Raw genomic sequence first — 19,495 nt, 5'->3', positions numbered from 1 at the left:
TAACATTGCCATTTCAGCTTTATTAAAATAAAAAGTATTCAACTATAATGTTACTCTGTTCAACTATTCCCAAGGTACAGATATTAATTTAAACCACAGCACCAGTTTAATGAAGTCTTTTGTTAGGAAATGCTTAATATCCTTTTTAGGATATCCTATTCTTATTTCAGAAGACAGAATGTACAGGTAAGTGCATCCTGCCAGGCTGAATTAAGATTTGATCTCATGTTTAGTACTCCCCATGTTACCTTAATATCTATTGGATATTCTGTTAACCTTTAAAGGACAATAACGCAATTACCCTCCTTGCATTCAAAAGGCCTAATTCAGCAATTCTTTAAATTGCATGTTACTGGACGTACCAAGGAAGGACATAAACAAGGCAAGGTTTTGCAGAGTCAGTATCTTTTTAAGATCAACAGATATAGTTAGGAAAACAAGACAAGTTTTAGGACACACAAACCCCTCTTCATGCCACGGGCACTTATCCATACTTTCCAAGCTCAAAGAGGTAATGTAACTCAGTGCCATAGTTTCAGGTCTCAATCCTGAAAAGACTCATTCACATGAACAACTTTGCACAGAGTTGAGTAGGGAGATGACCCAAGTAGAAAGTTTATCACTTGGCTAACACAAGATAAAAGCATCTGCCGGTATCATTTAAAGTATTAACAAAAGCATTCCCACCAGCCTCCCCCAAACGTGTATTCTTTCCTCACAACAGCTCTGCAAGAGATGGTCTACAACCAGGCTGAACACCTCTCTGCTCTTCATCAGCCACGTTACATAAAGTCCCACAGGTCAAGGCTCACACTGAAGTAAAATTGTCCAAGCTGTTTTTTCTTAAGCTTCCAATTTGACTGAGAAGGCTTAAAAATATGAATCCCAGCATACTATTTCTGAGCTGCCAGAGCTGGGCTGAAGAAAGGCAGCCAGACAGCCTGAGCACCCAAGACCAGCTCTGCACATCCTACAACCACTCTATGAAAGTCTGAGGGCATTAAAAGAAAAGTTACTTTCAGGGAGCTCTCTGTTTATGATGTGTGTTTAATGTGTGCAAAAAGAAACACTACTGTCTGAGCACATAGCCTGCAATGTATATATATTAAAAGTAAGAAGCGGCAAGAAAAAATAATATTATAGGAGGGAATAAAAAAAAATAAAATATCAAGATCTGAGCAGCTCAGGGATAATTTATCACCCAAGCACTAATCTCCCTGAGTTAGTGCTGTCGGGTGAGTCCTTTGGACATGTTCTGTTATCAGTGTAAAGGTACTTTCTTACTGAATAAAGCTTTTGTAAGTGAATAAACTAATTTGTCAACTGATTTGCATAGATTATACCATATTCCACTGGTGGTCACACTGCACAAAAAGTTTGAAATTAATCCTCTGTAAGTGACGAGAGCAAAAGAATAAGTTATAAGTCCCACATAGACTCAAAATTTCACCCACTTTTAAAAACGTTACATAGAAGGCAGTGTCAATTGTTGCAAAGATGGGACAATATTAAAAAAGTTCCCTCTCTCACTGAAAACTTAAGTTGTGCTTTAGTGTTGCCCTAATTATCCTTTCCTGTCACATGTAAAACCTTCTGACCCTGTACAAATACTGCTTTTAACCTAGCTTTGAGGTCTTTATCTGGGGCTTTAAGGCAAGAGCTTTTCACATCGGTTGACACTCCATTATGAAGAAGCTGGGTAAGTCACCTGAACACTGGTCTCTCTCCAGTGCCTTCCCCAGTTTCTCCCACAGGCCCAAAGGTCTTGCAGGCTCTCTCCATTCATTAGGATAATAATACCACAGTGCAACTCAGTTTTCTGAGACACAAAAAGATGCAGTGTCTCCCTGCATAGGTGAGCACAGTTTCAGATCAAGCTTACAACAGTGCTGCTCATTCACAGGACACAGGACTCAGTGACACTCCAAAGCTGCAGAGAAGAAAAAATCTGGTTTTGGTCTCCAAAGCATTTTTAGTATCTACCATTTAGAAGCATTTCCAGATTCCAGCTAAGAAAAGGACAATAAAACCAGATTATTTTTTTTCCATCTACTGTTGCATTGCATTTATGAGCTCTTTGAAATCCAAACTTCTGTGTAGGATGAAAATGCAGTATATATCACATTTTTGAGTTTCAAAGTGCTCAGTTGTCCCCAAACAATTTTCAGTACGTTTCATTAGGTAATTAAGCTGTTTGAAGCAAGAGATTCCATGGCCCGCAAAGCCATTTGAAGAGTCATTTTCAGTGCTGGGATGTTTCTGATTTCCAATGTGTTGCTTGTATAAAAAGAGATTAATTCTACCTGAACTTGTAGGAAAATACTAAACAGTGGGAGATGGTGCAGGAGCTTATTTAGTAACAAACACCCCCAAAATTTTAGCAAGTACTGAAAAGTATCAGTGAAAAGGACATTGCAATTTAGGCTCCTAATGAGGTTGCACTATAACTGTCCTGCTGGGTCAAGGCAGACGTCCAGCCAGCTACTGTAGTCAGAAACAGATGCTTAAAAAACGGTATCAGAGGCAGAGGTAGTCCAAAATGATCCTTCCCCTGACATACGGTTTTATTTTCTGGCAATCAGCTGCTCAGTAACTTCCCAAGCCAAAAGGCGCAATGTGCTTGACAGCCAGAGAGATATATAGGGAAGCAATTATTTATCATGCCTGAAAACATGACAAACAGTCATCCAATGACTAAAGAAACCACAGGAATTTTATCAGGAAGCAGTTTTTAAAAAGAAGAAAGTGCATTGTTGCATCATATTTGTTTAAATTGTGGAAGACACTGGCATAGGTTATTGTGGAGGGTAAAATTACAACTGAGGTAAAAAGCAGTTAGATAGAATTATGGAGGATTCATCCACCTGTCCGTACCATTCATAAATGTATAGCTTTCTTTTGCATCATCTCCTTTTTCATCTTCTTTTCTAGCTGAAAAGTCTCATTTATTTTGTCTGTTTTCCATTTCTCATCTTTGCTGTATTTCATGGAAACAATTTCAGTTCTACCATTTACCCTCCAGGATGATCAGAACTGCACATAAGATTCAAGATATGACCACAGAGGCACTACATGAATTTACGCTGTTTTCAGTTCCTCTTCTTAGAAGTTTTAACACTGTTTGTCTTTTTTACTACCTGCAAGATGATATTTTCAGAGAAATACCGCAGTAGCTTAATGCTCTTTCCCAACTAGCAATAATTTACTTAAAGCCCTTCATTCTATATATGTTTCTTTTGCCTATGTTCATCACGTTGAACTTGGGTGGATAGTCTATTAAAATAAAACAAAAACATACCCAAGCACTACTTACGATAGTAGCATTAAAAAAAAAAAGAGAAACCAAAGTAGTACTAGAGCTCAACATTAAAAAATTAAATTAAAACTCAAGATGCAAAAATGGAAGCTAAACAGAGTGTTATGCTATACTTCAAATACTGCTTCCTGATGTGAGACACTACAATCAAAGGAACGAGTGCTTTCTGAAATTTTAAAAAAAATAAAATCAGATAATCCTTCTTTGAACTGGTCAGGTTCCACAATCTTTTCCTTTTAATAAAGATATGTTAGCCTTTATTACATCTGCCATGGCAAATCTGGTCTTCTGATTTGTATTACAGCAAGTACTTGTGGCCCTACTGATATAAGATAGGTTTTGCTCCCAATTGTTTTTCAAGCCAACGTTTGAATCCTCAGAAGGTATAAAAACACTGACCATTTTACTAGCAAATTAAAATCATGCCCAGGTACCTAAATTAATTTCTGTGAAAAACTCACAAATTTTCTGATTTAAAAAATAACCTCTTCATAATTCCTCCTGAATAAATATTAAGCCATTCCCATTAGTGACAAACGTAGCAATCCCAAATTTATGGTATATTACATAATGTTTCTTTTTTGCAGCACCAAATTTTACTACTTCAAACTTAGAGAATAAATGGGGGTTCTTTTAACTATGTCCCCTATGGAGCTTCAGTTTGATAAGCACATGCATCATCATCATCACAATAAATAATAACATCACTCCAGTCCAGTGCTAAACTCCCAACTGGTTTCACATTGAATCTGAATCCTGCTTTTATACAGGATCAGGTCCCCCAAGTTGTGTAAGCTGATGGCATCCCAGCCCATGGGCAGAACCTGTTCTCTCTTCCACTGACTGTAGCATATGATTAAACTAATGAATTGAACTGCCCATACGTGGATGTATCCACATATCAATGTCTTGAGAGGTCAGACTTACAGGAGTATAGTAATTTCTCAGCGTTAAAGCCAAGAGAGAGAACACAAAGGCTAGAAAAAAACCCCCCACCCCCCAACAAAACCTGTTAATGACAGCAGCTCTGAGATCTGACATGCCCAAATGCTGCACTTTTAATCAAGGTCCTTTCAGGCAAATTCAGGCAAATCAGACTAAATAACACAAAGCAGAGAAATAAAATTAAATGTGAGAGTTACTTAAAAAAAAAGTTCTGCAACATTTTCAGTCTTTTTTACATTTGAAATTATTTTACCTTTTCTTCAAATGCCACTGCTGTTCTGCATCTTTCGTTTCCCATCCCTTTCCTACAGAGATTTTCATTTACTAGACACAGCCATTCATCTCCATTTATCTCAAACGATGCAGATGCTCAGAGCGCAGTTTCTAGTTTGATTGCTCCATATTCTGCTAAAACAACAGTAAGAACACAATCTGCAAGAGAAAAAAACAAACCCAAAAGAAACCCAGAAATGCTGAGCGTTCCACAATTAATAATAATAAAGTACTTTATCCACTGTAGCAGCAGAAGTCCATGCTCAATGGGTCTTAAAAGTGTAACAGGACATGAAGCAGTACAGCCAGAAGAGCTTAATGGAAGTGTAACTGAAAACAGTTTCCAAATGAGATCATAAGAAGGGGAAGGATTTGGTACAGAAGAATCTACATATCTGTAAAAAAAAAGTTATTTACTGAACAATTATTTACTAAAAGAACGGTCATTTCCTAGGCTGTAGAAGTTCAATCGGTGTTAGAGAAAACATCGTCCTCAGGCTAGCATGGGGTAAAAGGCTGAAGTCAACATTTAATACATTTTCACTGTATCAAGTATGAGAAAATTTTGCTTTGTAAAATCAGCCAGAATGGAAAATAATAGGTGAGCAGGAACATTTATGTCAGGAAACAATGCGCTTAAGATATCCAAATAACTGTCTGCTGAGCGAGTATCACGAGTCTCTTGCAGATGGGGGGTTGATCTCCAAACTATTCTCCATACCACAAAGGTGCCATAAGTAGGACAGGGACCATAACTGAGACCTTTCTGCAAGAAGCTGAATAAAGCTTAAAGCCTATAAACCCGGCACTGGCGAGTCTCTGCAGTCATTACAGAGAAGCTGAGGAGACGCTAGGGAGAAGCCATGTTCCCTCAAAGTGAACTACCCAGGCATAGTTCTACAACTTGCAAGTGCCCGGGACTATTTATTCATCAGCATTTTTCTCCTCAGAGCTCTACCAAAGCATGAAATTTAAACACACCATTAAACCTGCCAGATTCATTATCAACACCGGCATAAAGGGTGAACTTTGGGTGCTTCCACCTCCGTGTAGGTCTTGCTACAGCAACGCACACGCTTGGGGTCTTCAAGCCCTGGGACGCATTAGAGGTGATCACCACAAAGGCCTTTTTTAAAGGCCCTTAAACTACGTGTGCGAATATTGGGTGACAAAGGGGAAATCACCCCTGACGCCGGTTCCCACGCCCGCCAAGCACACAAAGCCACCTCCAGGCAGCCAGCCCCGCTCCCCCCTCGCTCCCAGGGCCGAGAAGCACCACCGCTCCCCGCGGCCCTGACCGCTGCCGGCGGGGGGAGGCCGTCTCCTACCTGCGGGACGGCACGGGCCGGGGCCGCCGGGCGCCGCCGAGACACACCGTCGCCTGGCAACCGCGGCCGCCACCGCGCGCGGCCTGCGCACCTGACCCTGCGCTGGCGGCCCCGCCCCCTGCCCCGAGGCCCCGCCCCCTTCGAGAGGCCCCGCCCACTACGACGGGCCCTCGCCCCCTGCCCCGAGGCCCCGCCCCCTGCCCCGAGGCCCCGCCCCCTGCCCCGCCCGCCCGCCCTGGCTGGGAGGAGCCGAGGACGGTGGTGGCACGGGGAGGAGCGGAGATGCAAAGAGCGGGAGACAAGTGGGGAGAGCAGGGGCGGCACGGCATTAATCATGGAGTCATAGAATGGTTCGGGTTGGAAGGGCCCTTAAAGATCATCTAGTTCCAACCCCGCTGCCATGACCAGGGACACCTCCCACTAGACCAGGCTGATCAAAGCCCCATCCAGCCTGGCCTTGAACCCTTCCAGGGATGGGGCGGTCACAGCTTCTCTGGGCAGCCTGTTCCAGTATCTCACCACCCTCACAGTAAAGAATTTCTTCCTGATATCTCATCTAAATCTACCCTCTTGCAGTTTAAAACCATTACCCCTCATCCTATCACTCCACTCCCTGATAAAGAGTCCCTCCCCATCTTTCCTGTAGGCCCCCTTTAGGTACTGGAAGGCTGCTATAAGGTCTCCCCAGAGCCTTCTCTTCTCCACGCTGATCAACCCCAGCTCTCTCAGCCTGTCTTCACAGGAGAAGTGCTCCAGCCCTCGGATCATCTTCATCGCCCTCCTCTGGACTGACTCCAACAGGTCCATGTCCTTCTTGTGCTGAGGACTCCAGAGCTGGACCCAGTACTCCAGATGGGGTCTCACAAGAGCAGAGGGGGAAAATCACCTCCCTCGACCTACCTCCCCTACATGTTAAGGACAGGAACAGGACAGGAAATGCAGCAGGACACTGCGTGGGATTTGGGTGGCAGGTGGCCACAGAGCTGAAGGAGTCGGGGTGACAGTAGGAGCGGTGTTGAGGGTGCCTTTTCCCAATAGCATCTGAAACCTTCTGTGCAGGCTGGTGGATAACTAATAACGCCATCATGCACGAAGGTGACTCCACACCCCTGCCGTTAGTCTGCAGCTTGCCTGAGGCAATCGCTCCATTAGCTCAAGCGGTGAGTGGCTGTGTTGAGGACTGAAAAATATGACTTGTGATGCACAGCAAGGACAGTTTCACCAATCATTTTGCATTTTTAAAAACAAGAAGCAAACAGATTAAAAGACCAGAACTCCAGACAAGAATGGTCAAAAGACTATACACAGTGGAAAGGGTTATCAAACACTGAAACAGGCTGCCCAGGGAAGTGGTGAAATCGCCATCCCTGGAGGTATTTAAAAGATGGGTAGATGTGGTGCTGAGGGACACGGTTTAGTGATGGTTTTGGCAGTGTTAGCTTGGTGGTTGTGCTCAATGATCTTAAAGGTCCCTTCCAACCTAGATGATTCTATGATTCTTTGATTCTATGATTCTATGAACCGGATCCAATGGATGTGGTTCAACTTTTGTTGGTGACATGACCAAACATCTCTGTTGGTGCAGGAGTGCCACTCCGGCGCAGCTCCATGAGAAGCAACGTGCTGTTCTTTCCCCATTCACCATCTCCTGGTTGGAGATTGCCATGCCATCATCATATTCCTTTTTCATTATTCAACCCCGATACAAATAAAGACTACTTACTAATTTGGGGGAGAAAATCACAGTGCCATCGGTGCCAAGTGCACACCCAGGGCACAGGCAGGCTGGCGTATGGGTTAACTTCCTGTGGTTTAACGAGTTACTGTGCATCTGCAGAGCCATCTTAACCGAGCACATTAATAGCCCTTCCACTCTCTAAACCAAACGTGTTTGCTTTCCCTTAAAACGATTTCTTTAAAAAAGCAAGGGGCTAAAGCGCAATGCAGTCAGTTTTCACAGCTCCACTGAGAGGCAGTAATTTATTAAATCATGTTAATTCAATCATCCAGACTTATCTGTCCATAAATTAAATTTGCCTCTTCAAACACACGCATTACCTGATCTTTTAGCCTCATCACAATATATTTATTCAGAACATTGCTCTTGCCGTTCTCACTCACGCTTAGGAGGAATCCACATTTCCACACTTTAGATATAGGATTCATAAATCAGGCACCTAGGAAAATGCGATCACACCCTCAGTGGTCCCATATAAAAAAGCCTGCTTTTTCAGGGGTTTACTTTCAGGATGGTACCCAGCGTTTTCTTGGGAGCAGCCCTTAGCAGTGTTTCTCTTGGGGACAGGAAGGCAGGAGGTCTGGAGGGAAGACACAGTGTCCTGCCTGCCACTTAGAAGAGGCTGGGGTTTTGAATACCCTACTTGCACGCACTCACCCCCTCGCACCTCCAATATATACTGTGCCTTTGCGAGGATGTTGGAGAGCAGCAGCTGCTGGCGGATTGCATCAGCGCTTCCTCTGCAACAACGTTAAATTTACTCCGGGGTTTGGAAAATTCTGTCTTAGACCATAGGTCAGGAAATGTGTTGACTCCCCTTTTGCAGGGTCTGACAGTCAATTAACGTCAGAGAAAATCACCAGGGGCCTGATTTTCCAAGGTGATGAGCGCACTCAGCTCCACCTGGTGTCATTGCAGTCCAGCTGCCCATCTTCACAGGAAGGAAGGCAATGGGCCTTGACGTGCTCCAGGAAGGCAGCGTGATTCAGTGAAAACAACACTGAATCAAGCACCTGCCCCTTGAATTTTATTCCCAACTCTGCCATTTATCTTCCAGGTAAGTAGCTCAATTCACCTTGACTCAGTTTCCCCCCACACCTCTTCCTGGGACACACTTCCCAAAGGTTATCTATGGAGTAAGTGTGTGCAGACGTATGCACACATCTGTATGGTAGTTTACTTCTTTTCCGTCTTTTGCTGGAAATAATCTTGTCACGGTCAACCCAGCCTGAACTATTTGAAACCAATCAAAGAAGAAATGCATCTTTCCATCATTAAGCAAGAGAAAAATCTGGCACAATTTCAGGGTAAATACAGGAGTTTTATGTCTGCGCTGTTCAGAGTTACTGTAATTGTGCTGGCACCATTCCCAGAGCTGAGCTAAGGTCAGTGAGAAACCTGTAAATTAATAACTGTGGAGCTGATGTGATCTCTATCCAGGAATAACATTGTACATTCATGAAGCTTTATAGGAAAGAAAAGTTATGTTTCTGTTTTGCCAAGAAACGTTTAAAATTTTCAAGTCTTAATATCGACAATTAGTATACCCTGGACCTATTTGGAGATGTTGGACCTGATTCTGACCCCACAGGAACTTCACAAAACAGGTTAGTCTGCATCAATTATATTGGTGCTATCCAAACGAACCGTAATCAGGTGAAACTTCCTCTGAAAAGCAAGCCTACATGGGCTTTTCCTTTGGGGTGTCATCTTAAAAAGTTCTCCTGGTTTTATCCAGTCACAAGCAACATCCAGTCATCCCAGTCACTAATTAATATTATTGATTAATAGCTAATTGCTGTTGCTACTTGCATTATTAACATTTAGGAATTACATTGTACTACGACCTGCAGGATCAGAAATGGCTTTTCTGGTTAGAGGAACCAGTTTTCTGCCATTGTGGCAGAGTCAATTAGATACCTGTCGGTCTCTTACTCCTTCTTCTGAAAGGTTGGTCCAATGAAGATTACAGACCTCCTAATTTATAGGCTAAAATTATTTATTGCCAAGTTATACCTACTTGCTCTTTTGCCAAATTATTTTTCAGCTTAAAATAACTTTTCCCCTATGATGTTTGCATTCCTGATATATTTGTAGGGCCCACTGTCATCTACTCTTGACATTTATTTTGCCAAGTCATACAAGCCAAGCTCAAAATCTCCTGTCATTAAAGACAGGCTCGCAATTTTTTTTATCATCCTGTTGTTTTTTTCCAGCTTGTCTTTCTTGAAGATGAGTGATCAGAACAGTATAATTGACTCCAGATGTCTTGTGCAGTAGAATACTCTCCTTTCTGTACTGTTAATGTCTGGTATATCCTGGGATCACGTTATCACGGTCATAGCAAATTGGTTGCTCATAATCATCAACTATTACGATGGGGTTCCTCTCTTTCTTTGTCCTCCCTGGTTGCAAAGGTAAGTGGAATGGAAGTCCCCACTGTAGTAAAAGGTTTTGTAAGTATGTGACCCTGCACTGTGTACCCACTACATTTCATTCTATTCCTATTACCCCATCCCCTTATTCCCATCTTCATCTGATGATACTCCTTAATCATTTGCAAATGTCATGAGCATGCTTCTGTCTTTTCCCAGTGGCACTAACCGAAATTAAGATGAATATTGTCCATAAGAACCTTTCAGCCTGATAGTCCCCCTTGCAGCATGATCTCTTCTCCCCATTAGCCAGCCCTGTAATCACCTTTTTGTCTTGTCATAATCCCTTTTCCAGCATAACTACAAATTGGGATACAGTACTGAAGGCTGTCCTAAAGTCCCAAACTAGTAGTATTTTTTTTTCATCTATAAGATTAGTCCTCTTACCAGAGGTAGGTAAAATCCACTTTTGGTAAACTCTTGCCACATTTTCCCATGTCTTTATTTATGCTTGCAGTCAAAATTTGTTCTAAAATGTTACATACTGTTAGGGGTCAGACTGATGGGTGTGTGTTAGCCTACATCTTCTCTCTCTTGCCTCTCAGCTTTTTCAGAACTGGCATGCATTTGCAGTCCTCTATTTCTGTAGCATCATCCCAAATGTGACAATTTTGTTTAAGATGTTCTTTCAGTACAGCAAGGCAGAAATTACTGAGTCCCCAAGTAAAGTGTATTAAACTCCTGAAATTTTGCTTTCCCCTTGGATAATTTCCATTTCTGTGAAGTTTTCATTAGCCATCCTACCACTGCCACAGTGTTACACATCTCTATTGAAAGCAAAGGAACAGGAATTACTTTAAGTTGTAAGTCCACACCTAGATGATCTTCAGGCTTGCCCCATTTGGGTTTGATTTTCAACTGTTCTTAATCTTTACATAAAAAGCGTCAATACAGCTAAAACTACCAGATGAACACCATGCGTGGTAAAAGATGTGCCTCCAGAAGCTTCTTATTCAAAGTGGATAATACAGAGCAAGGATATCTACCCCCATTTTATACAACAAGACAAAAATCAACACTAATCTGGGATTAAGTGGGGAATTCATACTATGGTACTGGCACCCCTGTCCAGACTGCTGCTCTGCTGGAAAACTCTCCCATCTTCTTGTATTGCATGATAAGCAAAACACTGACTACCTTTGGTAAGTCCTCTGTCGGTTAAGAACTAGCAACTGCCATGGCATTTTCAAAAAAAATCAGCTCAGGTCTGCAGAAAGAGCTTTGGTTGAAGTCTTGACTATGGCATTAACTTCATGATTTCAAATTCTTGAAGTCATTACCTTCAGAAGGTGACGTGAGAACAGTTTTGACCACGGCAGGTGCTTAGGACTTCATCCTCAGAAGCGACAAATGAGGCTGGGAGGGAGTAAGAACTGATCCAAAGATCCGGAGGATGACAGGAGTCTGGGAATTAAATTGATTTTGCTGTCACTGCACCTGGCATGCAAAGAAAAGGCAATGAGAGGATCCAGTTAAAAAAAAAAGGCTTCTCTGACTCACTGAATCCGGGCATTTGTTTTTGCTCCTTTTCACAGGCTTATGTGAATTTATAAACTGCAATCTGAAGGGAAAGCTTCGTCAGGCAACATATGGCATTTTGTACAAAGCTGTATCTTTTCAAGCTGAAGTAGACCTAGAAAAACTTTTGCTAACTGTTTTTACGGAGTATTTTCACTCATGTTGAAAGATAGGCAATCATAGTTTTTCTTTGTCCTTGCTTCTGTGAAGAAGTAAAGCACACTACTGATGTCACCAAAGTCATACAGAAACCGTGTGTCGCATCTGAAGGTGACCACACACTCCGGAGATCCTGACCCAGGTCCTGAGTGACAGTCTGTCTCCTCTCACTGCTGCATCCTTGCTCAAGGAAAACGAACGCCCTCCTTGGCTTGGTAGGGTTTTCAGAGGTACATTTTCAGGGTACTAGAAGGCAATAAAATCAGCAAATGGCACCTTCCTATGGTGAAGGGTCTCTTAGAGAAAACGTAAGCTTAAGACAGGCTTAAAATATGTTGGGCTATCTCATTAGCTTAAACTCTGATCAGATTCAGCTCCGCTGGGAGGGAAGAACTCTGGTGGAATCCCACTTACTTTCAAGCAATGCCCAGTGCAGATGCCATACCAGAGGGCTCTTTCCTTCCTTTGTACTACTGCTTTAGAAAGGCAGGTTTTGGTTCCCGACAGTTGCATTGCAGTGCAGTCGAAGTGACTGATGGGGATGAAAGACATGAGGTAGCAAAGGTGAGACAGAGCACTATATTAGGGTTTCCTAATTTCAGAAGGGCTTATCTCCTAATTCTGCCTTCATTTTGATGAAGAATTGGAAATAAACAAATAAATAAAGGTAAGATTTCTCTCCCTTCCCATTTTTACAGGAAAAAGGAAACAAAGCTTTCTTATCTGAAAAAATTATTGAGAGCCAGAAAAGCATGCTTGCTTGTTTATATCATTCCTGACCCAAGATCAATCAATTGTGATTTGAAATGCCTGTGTATAAAATGAAGATTATTGGTTTGTGTCTCTCTTCAAGGCCATCTACCTTTCCTAATTTCATTTGGGTCAAACTATTTCCTGGTTTGGGAAAGCTCAAGGATGCTATCTGCACACATCTGTTTTTCCAGGGTATGGCACCCTGGCCCACCGTATGGGAGAAGCTAAAGCTGCCTTACAGCTGCCAGAAGGTCATTTTAACTAAAGAACTGGTAGGTACAAAACCCAACGTTGTTACAACTGTAGTACCAATATAGGGGTTTCATTCAGTTTAGGGGCATCACAGTGCCTGGTGTGGTAGAAATCCTCAGCAAGAGAAGGTCTTGCTGAGAGGGCTTAAAAATGGCAGGCTTAAAAGAAAAATATAAAAGGAATAGTGTTGACTGCGGGATTAACGCCCCTGAGACACCAAAGGCTTCTTGCCGATGCTATTAATAATTCACACCTGGTCCACATTGTTGGTGGTCCTTGCGTTTCTTCTGGGATGAATTCCATCATCAATGATTCAGTTACAAATTTGTTTTCAACATTAAACTAAGAGAAAAATGAACTGATGTTGGAAAGGAGTTAAGGTCAATGATTGTTTCGCCACAGTTTTTCGCAAGCATCACTTGTTCTTTGCAGTGCAAAGAAACCTGTGGCCTCACCGAGCTTTTAGGTCTGTTTTGCCAAGCAGGCGTTAGCTGTGAAATTCATCTCGTTGTCTTCAGGGAGGGGAACCAGCAGCTTTGCAATGTGTACTTGCTTTTTGTGCCACTGCAAAGCCACCACAAAATGTTACCAAATTGGAAAGGTGCCGATTTATATTCACTTCCCATCAGTATAAGTGACCATACAGGTTGTGAAGCAGTGGAGAAATTTGGGCTTTTAAAAAAATTAGTCAGGGCGAAGCACCAGTTTGCGTGCCATTACACCACTAGTTTGCATGCACTTTGCACAGTTCTAAGCTTACTCTGAATGCAACTCACATACACCAAGGCTTTCAGCCATCACTGCAACAGCACCGCTGTGAGCCACGCTACAGACAACAGCTTTGGCAAAAGTCCTTCCCAAACCCCTGGCCTACAGGGGAGGAAATAGGTGGCTGGGGCACAGTCTGCAGTAGTGGAGGGAGGAGATGAGCAGGTAGACAAGGGGTCAGGCAGTTCTGCAGACTGGACAAACGCTGCATACCCTGTGCGTCCCCAGGCACACCTATGTAATCCTAGGGCCAGCATCTATAGCCGAGAAGACATGGCTCTCTGTTCTAACATGCAAAGAGCCCAAGTGCTTCTTTTGCCTCAAGTGCCTTGCACATTCCTGGTGCTCCCAGGGGTGTTTCAGCTCCACGGTCTACTAGGTGATTTGTGCTTGCTTCTGGCTCAGCATCAGTGAATAAGCTGAGCAAGGGCAAAAATGGTCCTACCTGCTCTGTCAAAGAAACGCTTGACCCTACACATCTGCCTCTGCTGCACGCAGCCTGGATTCGAGTCCAGAAAACACTACATAGGAATCAAAAGTGACGCAACACACCACCATCCTGTACTGGGATTTCCCCCAGAATTTAAGGTTGCCTTTTCCATGGATAGCCTCTTTGGAAAGCCATGGGATTCATCTGTATTTGGGTCATTGTCAAGTGTAACTTCCTCTAGATTACTAGAAGGAATCCTATCCTCATAGAGAGGGAAGAATGTTTCCCTGTCCTCAAAATGACAGGAGAGACCTGATTTCCAAATACTCTCCTTACAGCCCTGGCTCTGATAATGCGTGCTTAGAAAAAGGACTATGTACTTTGTCATTCCAGCAGCTAAGTTAGATTAGTGATGAGAGAAGATGGATTATTGGTACGCTTCTGTACTTTTTATGCACTGTTTAGAAATTTCAGTAAAATTCAGCTCTGTTACCTAACTCAGCATGCTATGTGAGACCAAGACAGATGCTCAGATAGCATTTCGGAGTATTGAAAACAATAAAAAACACCCCAGTTCATAAAAATATCATACCTGCCTCAAAAACCTTGCTTGACAGTTTGTTTTGAAGGCTGGATCTGACAGCAGCCCCACTGGCTGGTGACAGCACATGGCAGTGAACATGGCAAGTTGTCTGCTGCAAGGGACTCCAGCCGTGCTTGTAGGCCAGGTCTTTGGCCATGAAATCCTGCACTTTATCACTGCATGCCTGCACTTCTGGCTAAGCACTCCATCCCAGTATCCTCTTTTCTTGAAACTCCTTAGAAGAGAACTGGAGGTAAACCCTTAGAGTGGTTTAATAGAAACCTGGGCTGAGTGGTGTGCATTTGGCTGAGCAAATCCCTTCAGCAGAAGACAAAAATAAAGAATGAGAATCCTCTCATGATCACAAACTACTGTTATCTGTAGGAGTCATGATGGTCCTGTAGTACTATGACTCATCTCCATTCACTTCCTACAGTCTGAGCAAAGACCTTGGATTTCCAGGCTTGCCCACCACTGTTAGCAATAGAGATGGACCTTTGACAATCTCTGTTTCAATTTGCATCTGAACTTTTGGGAAACATAAAGGGGGCAAAACCAGTGCTGGATTTGCTTCTGACCTTTTCTAATATGATGGAATGCGGAGACTTGATTCATTTAAAAGTATCGCCGTAATGAGATAAGCAGAAGTTCATGCATTACATTAGCATTACACTAACACAACTCCATGTGGTATCTGGCTTTTGCTATTTTGTAGTGGAGGCCAATGAAGACAGATATATCTAAAATACTACCAAGTGGTGTGGTGAAATGTGTGTCCTCCCAACAACTCCCGGTGCCAGAACCTGTCTTCCTTGGAGTCCCCTGTCCTGCCCTACACTGGTCCCTCCCTATGCCATGCTGTGGATGTGCTAACACAGGGACATTCATTAACAGACCATTCGCAATAATCCTGTGTATCAAATACCGGCAGCTGGCTAATTTCTTAGTTATCAGTTGATTACTCCCTGCAGCAGTAGATCAGGGTACAAATTAAACTAGTGTTAAAAATACATTTCCTTTTCACTCACCTTAAAAGTCAATGGAAACACAAGTGTGCACACTCAACTATGTATTCAGTGTTTACTGGCCAGCTCCTGGTTTGTGGGAGGCAGATTTTTGAGGTGCAGTTCACAACTTTCTTTTCTAGAGAATTGAGCAGCTGGACTTAGCCCTACAGCTGTTTGCACAGGACACTTCTTTTGCCTTAGAGATACGTGCCTCCCAACACATCCATCCCTTGGCAACCTGGAGAGGGAAATAAACAGACTGGGGGTAAATAAATAAATAAATAAATAACCAAACCATGGGTGTGATCCCAAACCTATTGAAGTTAGCGATTTCAGATCACATCCACCATCTAGCCTACAAAGAGATGCCAAACTAACTTTAAGCTATCGGGCTTTCCAAAACTACCACCTCCACGAAGACCATATTTATAAAATGTTGTTGTGTTGACTGATAACCATTGTGATAATTCCTGGTCAGTGATCATTAAAATAAAATCCTTGTTCCAGCAGCATGCTTGGCTGCAGCACGAGTTCAGTGAAACTGTTGCCTGCTACATTGCAATGAGTACAGGATCTTAAAACATAGAGTGAAAACCCCCGTTTGTCACAAAGTCAACATCCCAGCAAGGACAGATCCCATACCACACCACACACCTTGTTTGTGATCGCACGTTTGAATTGCTTCTTTATCAATTATACAGCAGCTACCTAGGAAACATGTTCAAGGAGTATCCTAGTACTTGCAAGCTCAACATCCTGATATGCCTGGTTTTTTAACCAAGATGTTAGGCAAACATCTTAGCTGCTAAGAAACAGAGGACCCTGGGACTACCCTACCCTGCTGGTAAGTCTGGAAGCCTTCCTGCTGTGTGGCATGGTGCATGGACAAGTCCCAGATACATGGGAACCAGGGCTGCTTGTTCTGGAGGTGCACTCCCCGTTGATGCAATAGGCAGAAGGCTTTTGGTGCCTAGGGGCTCGGATAGCTGATCAAGATAGCCAGAGACTAGGGCTAATGACAAAGCTCTGTCTGGATGGAGAGATAAAGGAAAGAAATAAAAAGCAAGAATTAATCTGAGGAATATTTCAACCATGGTTCCTGAAATGCCACAGGTAAGGAAAGATCTTAGAGTAGGAAATGTCTCCAACTTGGATATAGCAACATCTGAGTACCTTTCATTCAGTCAATTCGTAACACTGTTTGTGTAGGAACTTTATATCATTTTCCTTGCTGCAGCATAATATCTGCTTAAGCCTGACATTTTAAAATACCTCTGCCACATGGAGACGGGCAGGTGACTCAGTACAAACATGCAGACCTCAGCTTGGCCCTTTGATAGGTGCCGTCATATCGCAGTACAGCTTGTGAAATCAACAGCTACAATATGCTTCTGGAAAAAAAGAGTGCCAGTCAGAGGGTAGGTCTGCTTGCATAGTCACTGCACCAGGCATTACAGCTTATGTTACCATCTAGACTATCTACGGGTATCAATCCACCTGTGGATGGAGCTGCTCAAGGGTCTGTGACAGCCCTGAGGAACCACGGGCTCGGGATGGGGTGTGCTGCTCGCTGCTGTACCAAAGCCAGCTGAATGACATCTCAGAACAAGGTGCAATTTTTGTGTCGACAACGGGATCATTAATATGAGCATCAGCAGGCTTCAGATCAGATCCCTTTCTTGGAGCGACGCAAAGGGAGTAAGGAGGTATTTTTTGGCTTTGAGCCTAAAGCTGAGTTCCCCTGCCTCGGATTGCAGCCCACAGACAGCGGGAAGTGGATGCGGGCAGAGAGGTCTCTGCTCTCTAAGCCTGCCTGGCTCCTTGCCCGAGCTTCTAATGCAGCCTGCGAGGGTTTGACTCGAGACAATTTGATGGATACTGTGTGGGTGCTGGAGGCAAGAGAAGCAAAGAAAAGGAGGGATGTGTCTATCAGCTGATCTATTTCCTCAGATTTTTAATGCAAATCCTTAATTTCTGTAAATATACTCTGCATGCTGCTATAGATCGGGTATGGTTATAAATGTGATACTGTAAGAAGAGTGCACTACATGAACCAAAATGGAAGAGTTTTTCATCTACAGACCACATTCCTTATACATGGTAATAACATTCATGTGATAAATTCATTTCTTTCTGCAAACTGGTCATAAACTACACATCAGCATAGTAATCCCCATTTATCCCATTCTTTGACCTCCCCTGCAATATGCCTGTTGAGTCTTCTTTACCTGCACTGCTTTTAACTCTACCAAGTGGCTTAAGCCCTCTGAATTCTGATCATTGATTGCCAACAACTGCAGTGATTAAACAGAAGTCTGAACCATCCCCTTTAATAAAAACTCACCACTTGGCTTTTCTGCAAACCAGATTTCAACAGCACTCCTCTCCTCTCCCCCCTTACCTGTCTCTGACCGAAAAAAATATGCAGGACCATTTGCCAGGGTTAATTTTTAATCGTATCCTCACTGCCGCAGCGAATGAAGTCATTTATTATCCAGCAGTCAGCATGCTAACACGCTAGGCAATAACAAATGCTAAAGGAGGTGACTCAGGCATAAGCAATCAGGCAGAGTTTTACATTCCCACCTGCCGGATGGCTCAGCACAAAGGGCTGAGCGCGATGTTTCAGTTTACCCTATGCTGCGTCTTCATCCGAGTGACATCTGGATTCAAGCCATGCAGCCAGCGAGGTTTATTTGCTCCGTAGTCATGTGCAAAGCATGTACGTAAACAGAGTCTGGGTGGCCAGCCCTCCCCTCTGCCTGGGCACTCTTTTCCTCTAATGAAGGAGGTTATTATTCCTGCTAGGCGGTCATCCCTGCTGCAGGAACGTGTCAGCCCAGGCAGTCTGGCCCTAAATAACCCGTTGTGATCTCAGGCAGGCTGTAGCTCAGCCTACCCACCTGTAAAACAGGTTTAATGGTAGTCAGCTTTTTTCTAGAAAAGCTAGGAGGATTACTTCATGTCTGAGATCTCTAGATGTGAAGTGCTCAGTGGCAGAAAGCATTTTAAAAGAGCAGCTGGAAATTAGGGCCAGAGCAGGCTGGCAGCCCCGTGAGCAGGTAGAGATGACCACAGAAGCTGCGCTGTTCTCGTCTCATTACCCAAGATCCTCAGAAAGGCTGGGATGCAGATGATTCACAAACCAGAAACTGCTTTTGAATTACTGATTAAGTAGAATTCGTGTTGATTTTACTGCTCTGGGACACACGGGGTTGGGCTGCAGAATCTCTTTTGCCATCCCTTCAGAGTGAAATGTGGTGGTAGAGTCCTCTTACCATGCATCTATTGCCGTTGTATTTTTGCCTCCACGGAGTAGTCCAAAGGCCACTGAAGAAGTCCATGAATCTTCCCCATATCTACAGTAAGCTTTGGATCAGAGCTCAGCAAGCCAGCGAGAACGTGCTGCTGAACACACTATAACATGTTCACTGCAGGAGAGCAGGTATAAGTGTGCTCCCGAAAACGAGGAAGATCTTGACGAGGGAGGCAGCAGCTTCCTGCTTAGTCCTCACCGGAGCACACCAGTGCTGTTTAATGGGGCAATAGAGCAGCTCTGAACCCACTCCCTCTCCTGCGCGCTATCCCAGAGAAGCTAGAGGGAGGGCATTGTATTACTACTCTTAATTCACTTTGTGATCGTGTAAGTCCCCCAAATCCCACTGCCATTAAGCCCCAAAGATTAAACAGCTTACTGAGGGGAAAATATAGCAAACGCTTTCTACCCCTATCAAAGCGTATTGCTAATGAGGACTAGGAAATCACTCAGCGTTAATACAACATCTGTAGATTAACATTAGCTTACTCATGTTTTCATAGTCAATGGCTGAAATTCCATCACTCACTTGGATTCATGTAACATTTCTGATCGGTGTTTTGATACGTTGGCCTCAGTATTTCCCCAACTGAAGTCCGCTGGCTGGAAGTAGAAAAGGCAAAGTCAAGAAAGAGTCTGAGGTCAGAGAAGAAACTTGCAACGTGTTGATTTGG

General features: G+C 43.4%; 1 protein-coding gene across 1 annotated transcript in view; it reads right to left on the bottom strand.

Annotated features, from left to right (window-relative positions):
• Nucleotides 1–5,987, bottom strand: part of LRRC56 (leucine rich repeat containing 56) — a 66,368-nt gene extending 60,381 nt beyond the window's left edge. The window contains exons 1-2 of the mRNA XM_074582455.1: nucleotides 5,863–5,987; nucleotides 4,515–4,693 (exon numbers count right to left, since the gene is read on the bottom strand). Of these exons, the coding sequence (XP_074438556.1) occupies nucleotides 4,515–4,559 (45 nt within the window). The 5' untranslated portion in view covers nucleotides 4,560–4,693; nucleotides 5,863–5,987. The remainder of the gene's footprint in view (nucleotides 1–4,514; nucleotides 4,694–5,862) is intronic.
• Between the last annotated feature and the right edge of the window lie 13,508 nt (nucleotides 5,988–19,495).

This window comes from Larus michahellis, chromosome 4 (assembly GCF_964199755.1).
Source record: "Larus michahellis chromosome 4, bLarMic1.1, whole genome shotgun sequence".
Classification (NCBI taxonomy): Eukaryota; Metazoa; Chordata; class Aves; order Charadriiformes; family Laridae; genus Larus; species Larus michahellis.
Note: the sequence above shows the minus strand (reverse complement) of the source record. Positions and strands in the feature narration are given on the sequence as shown.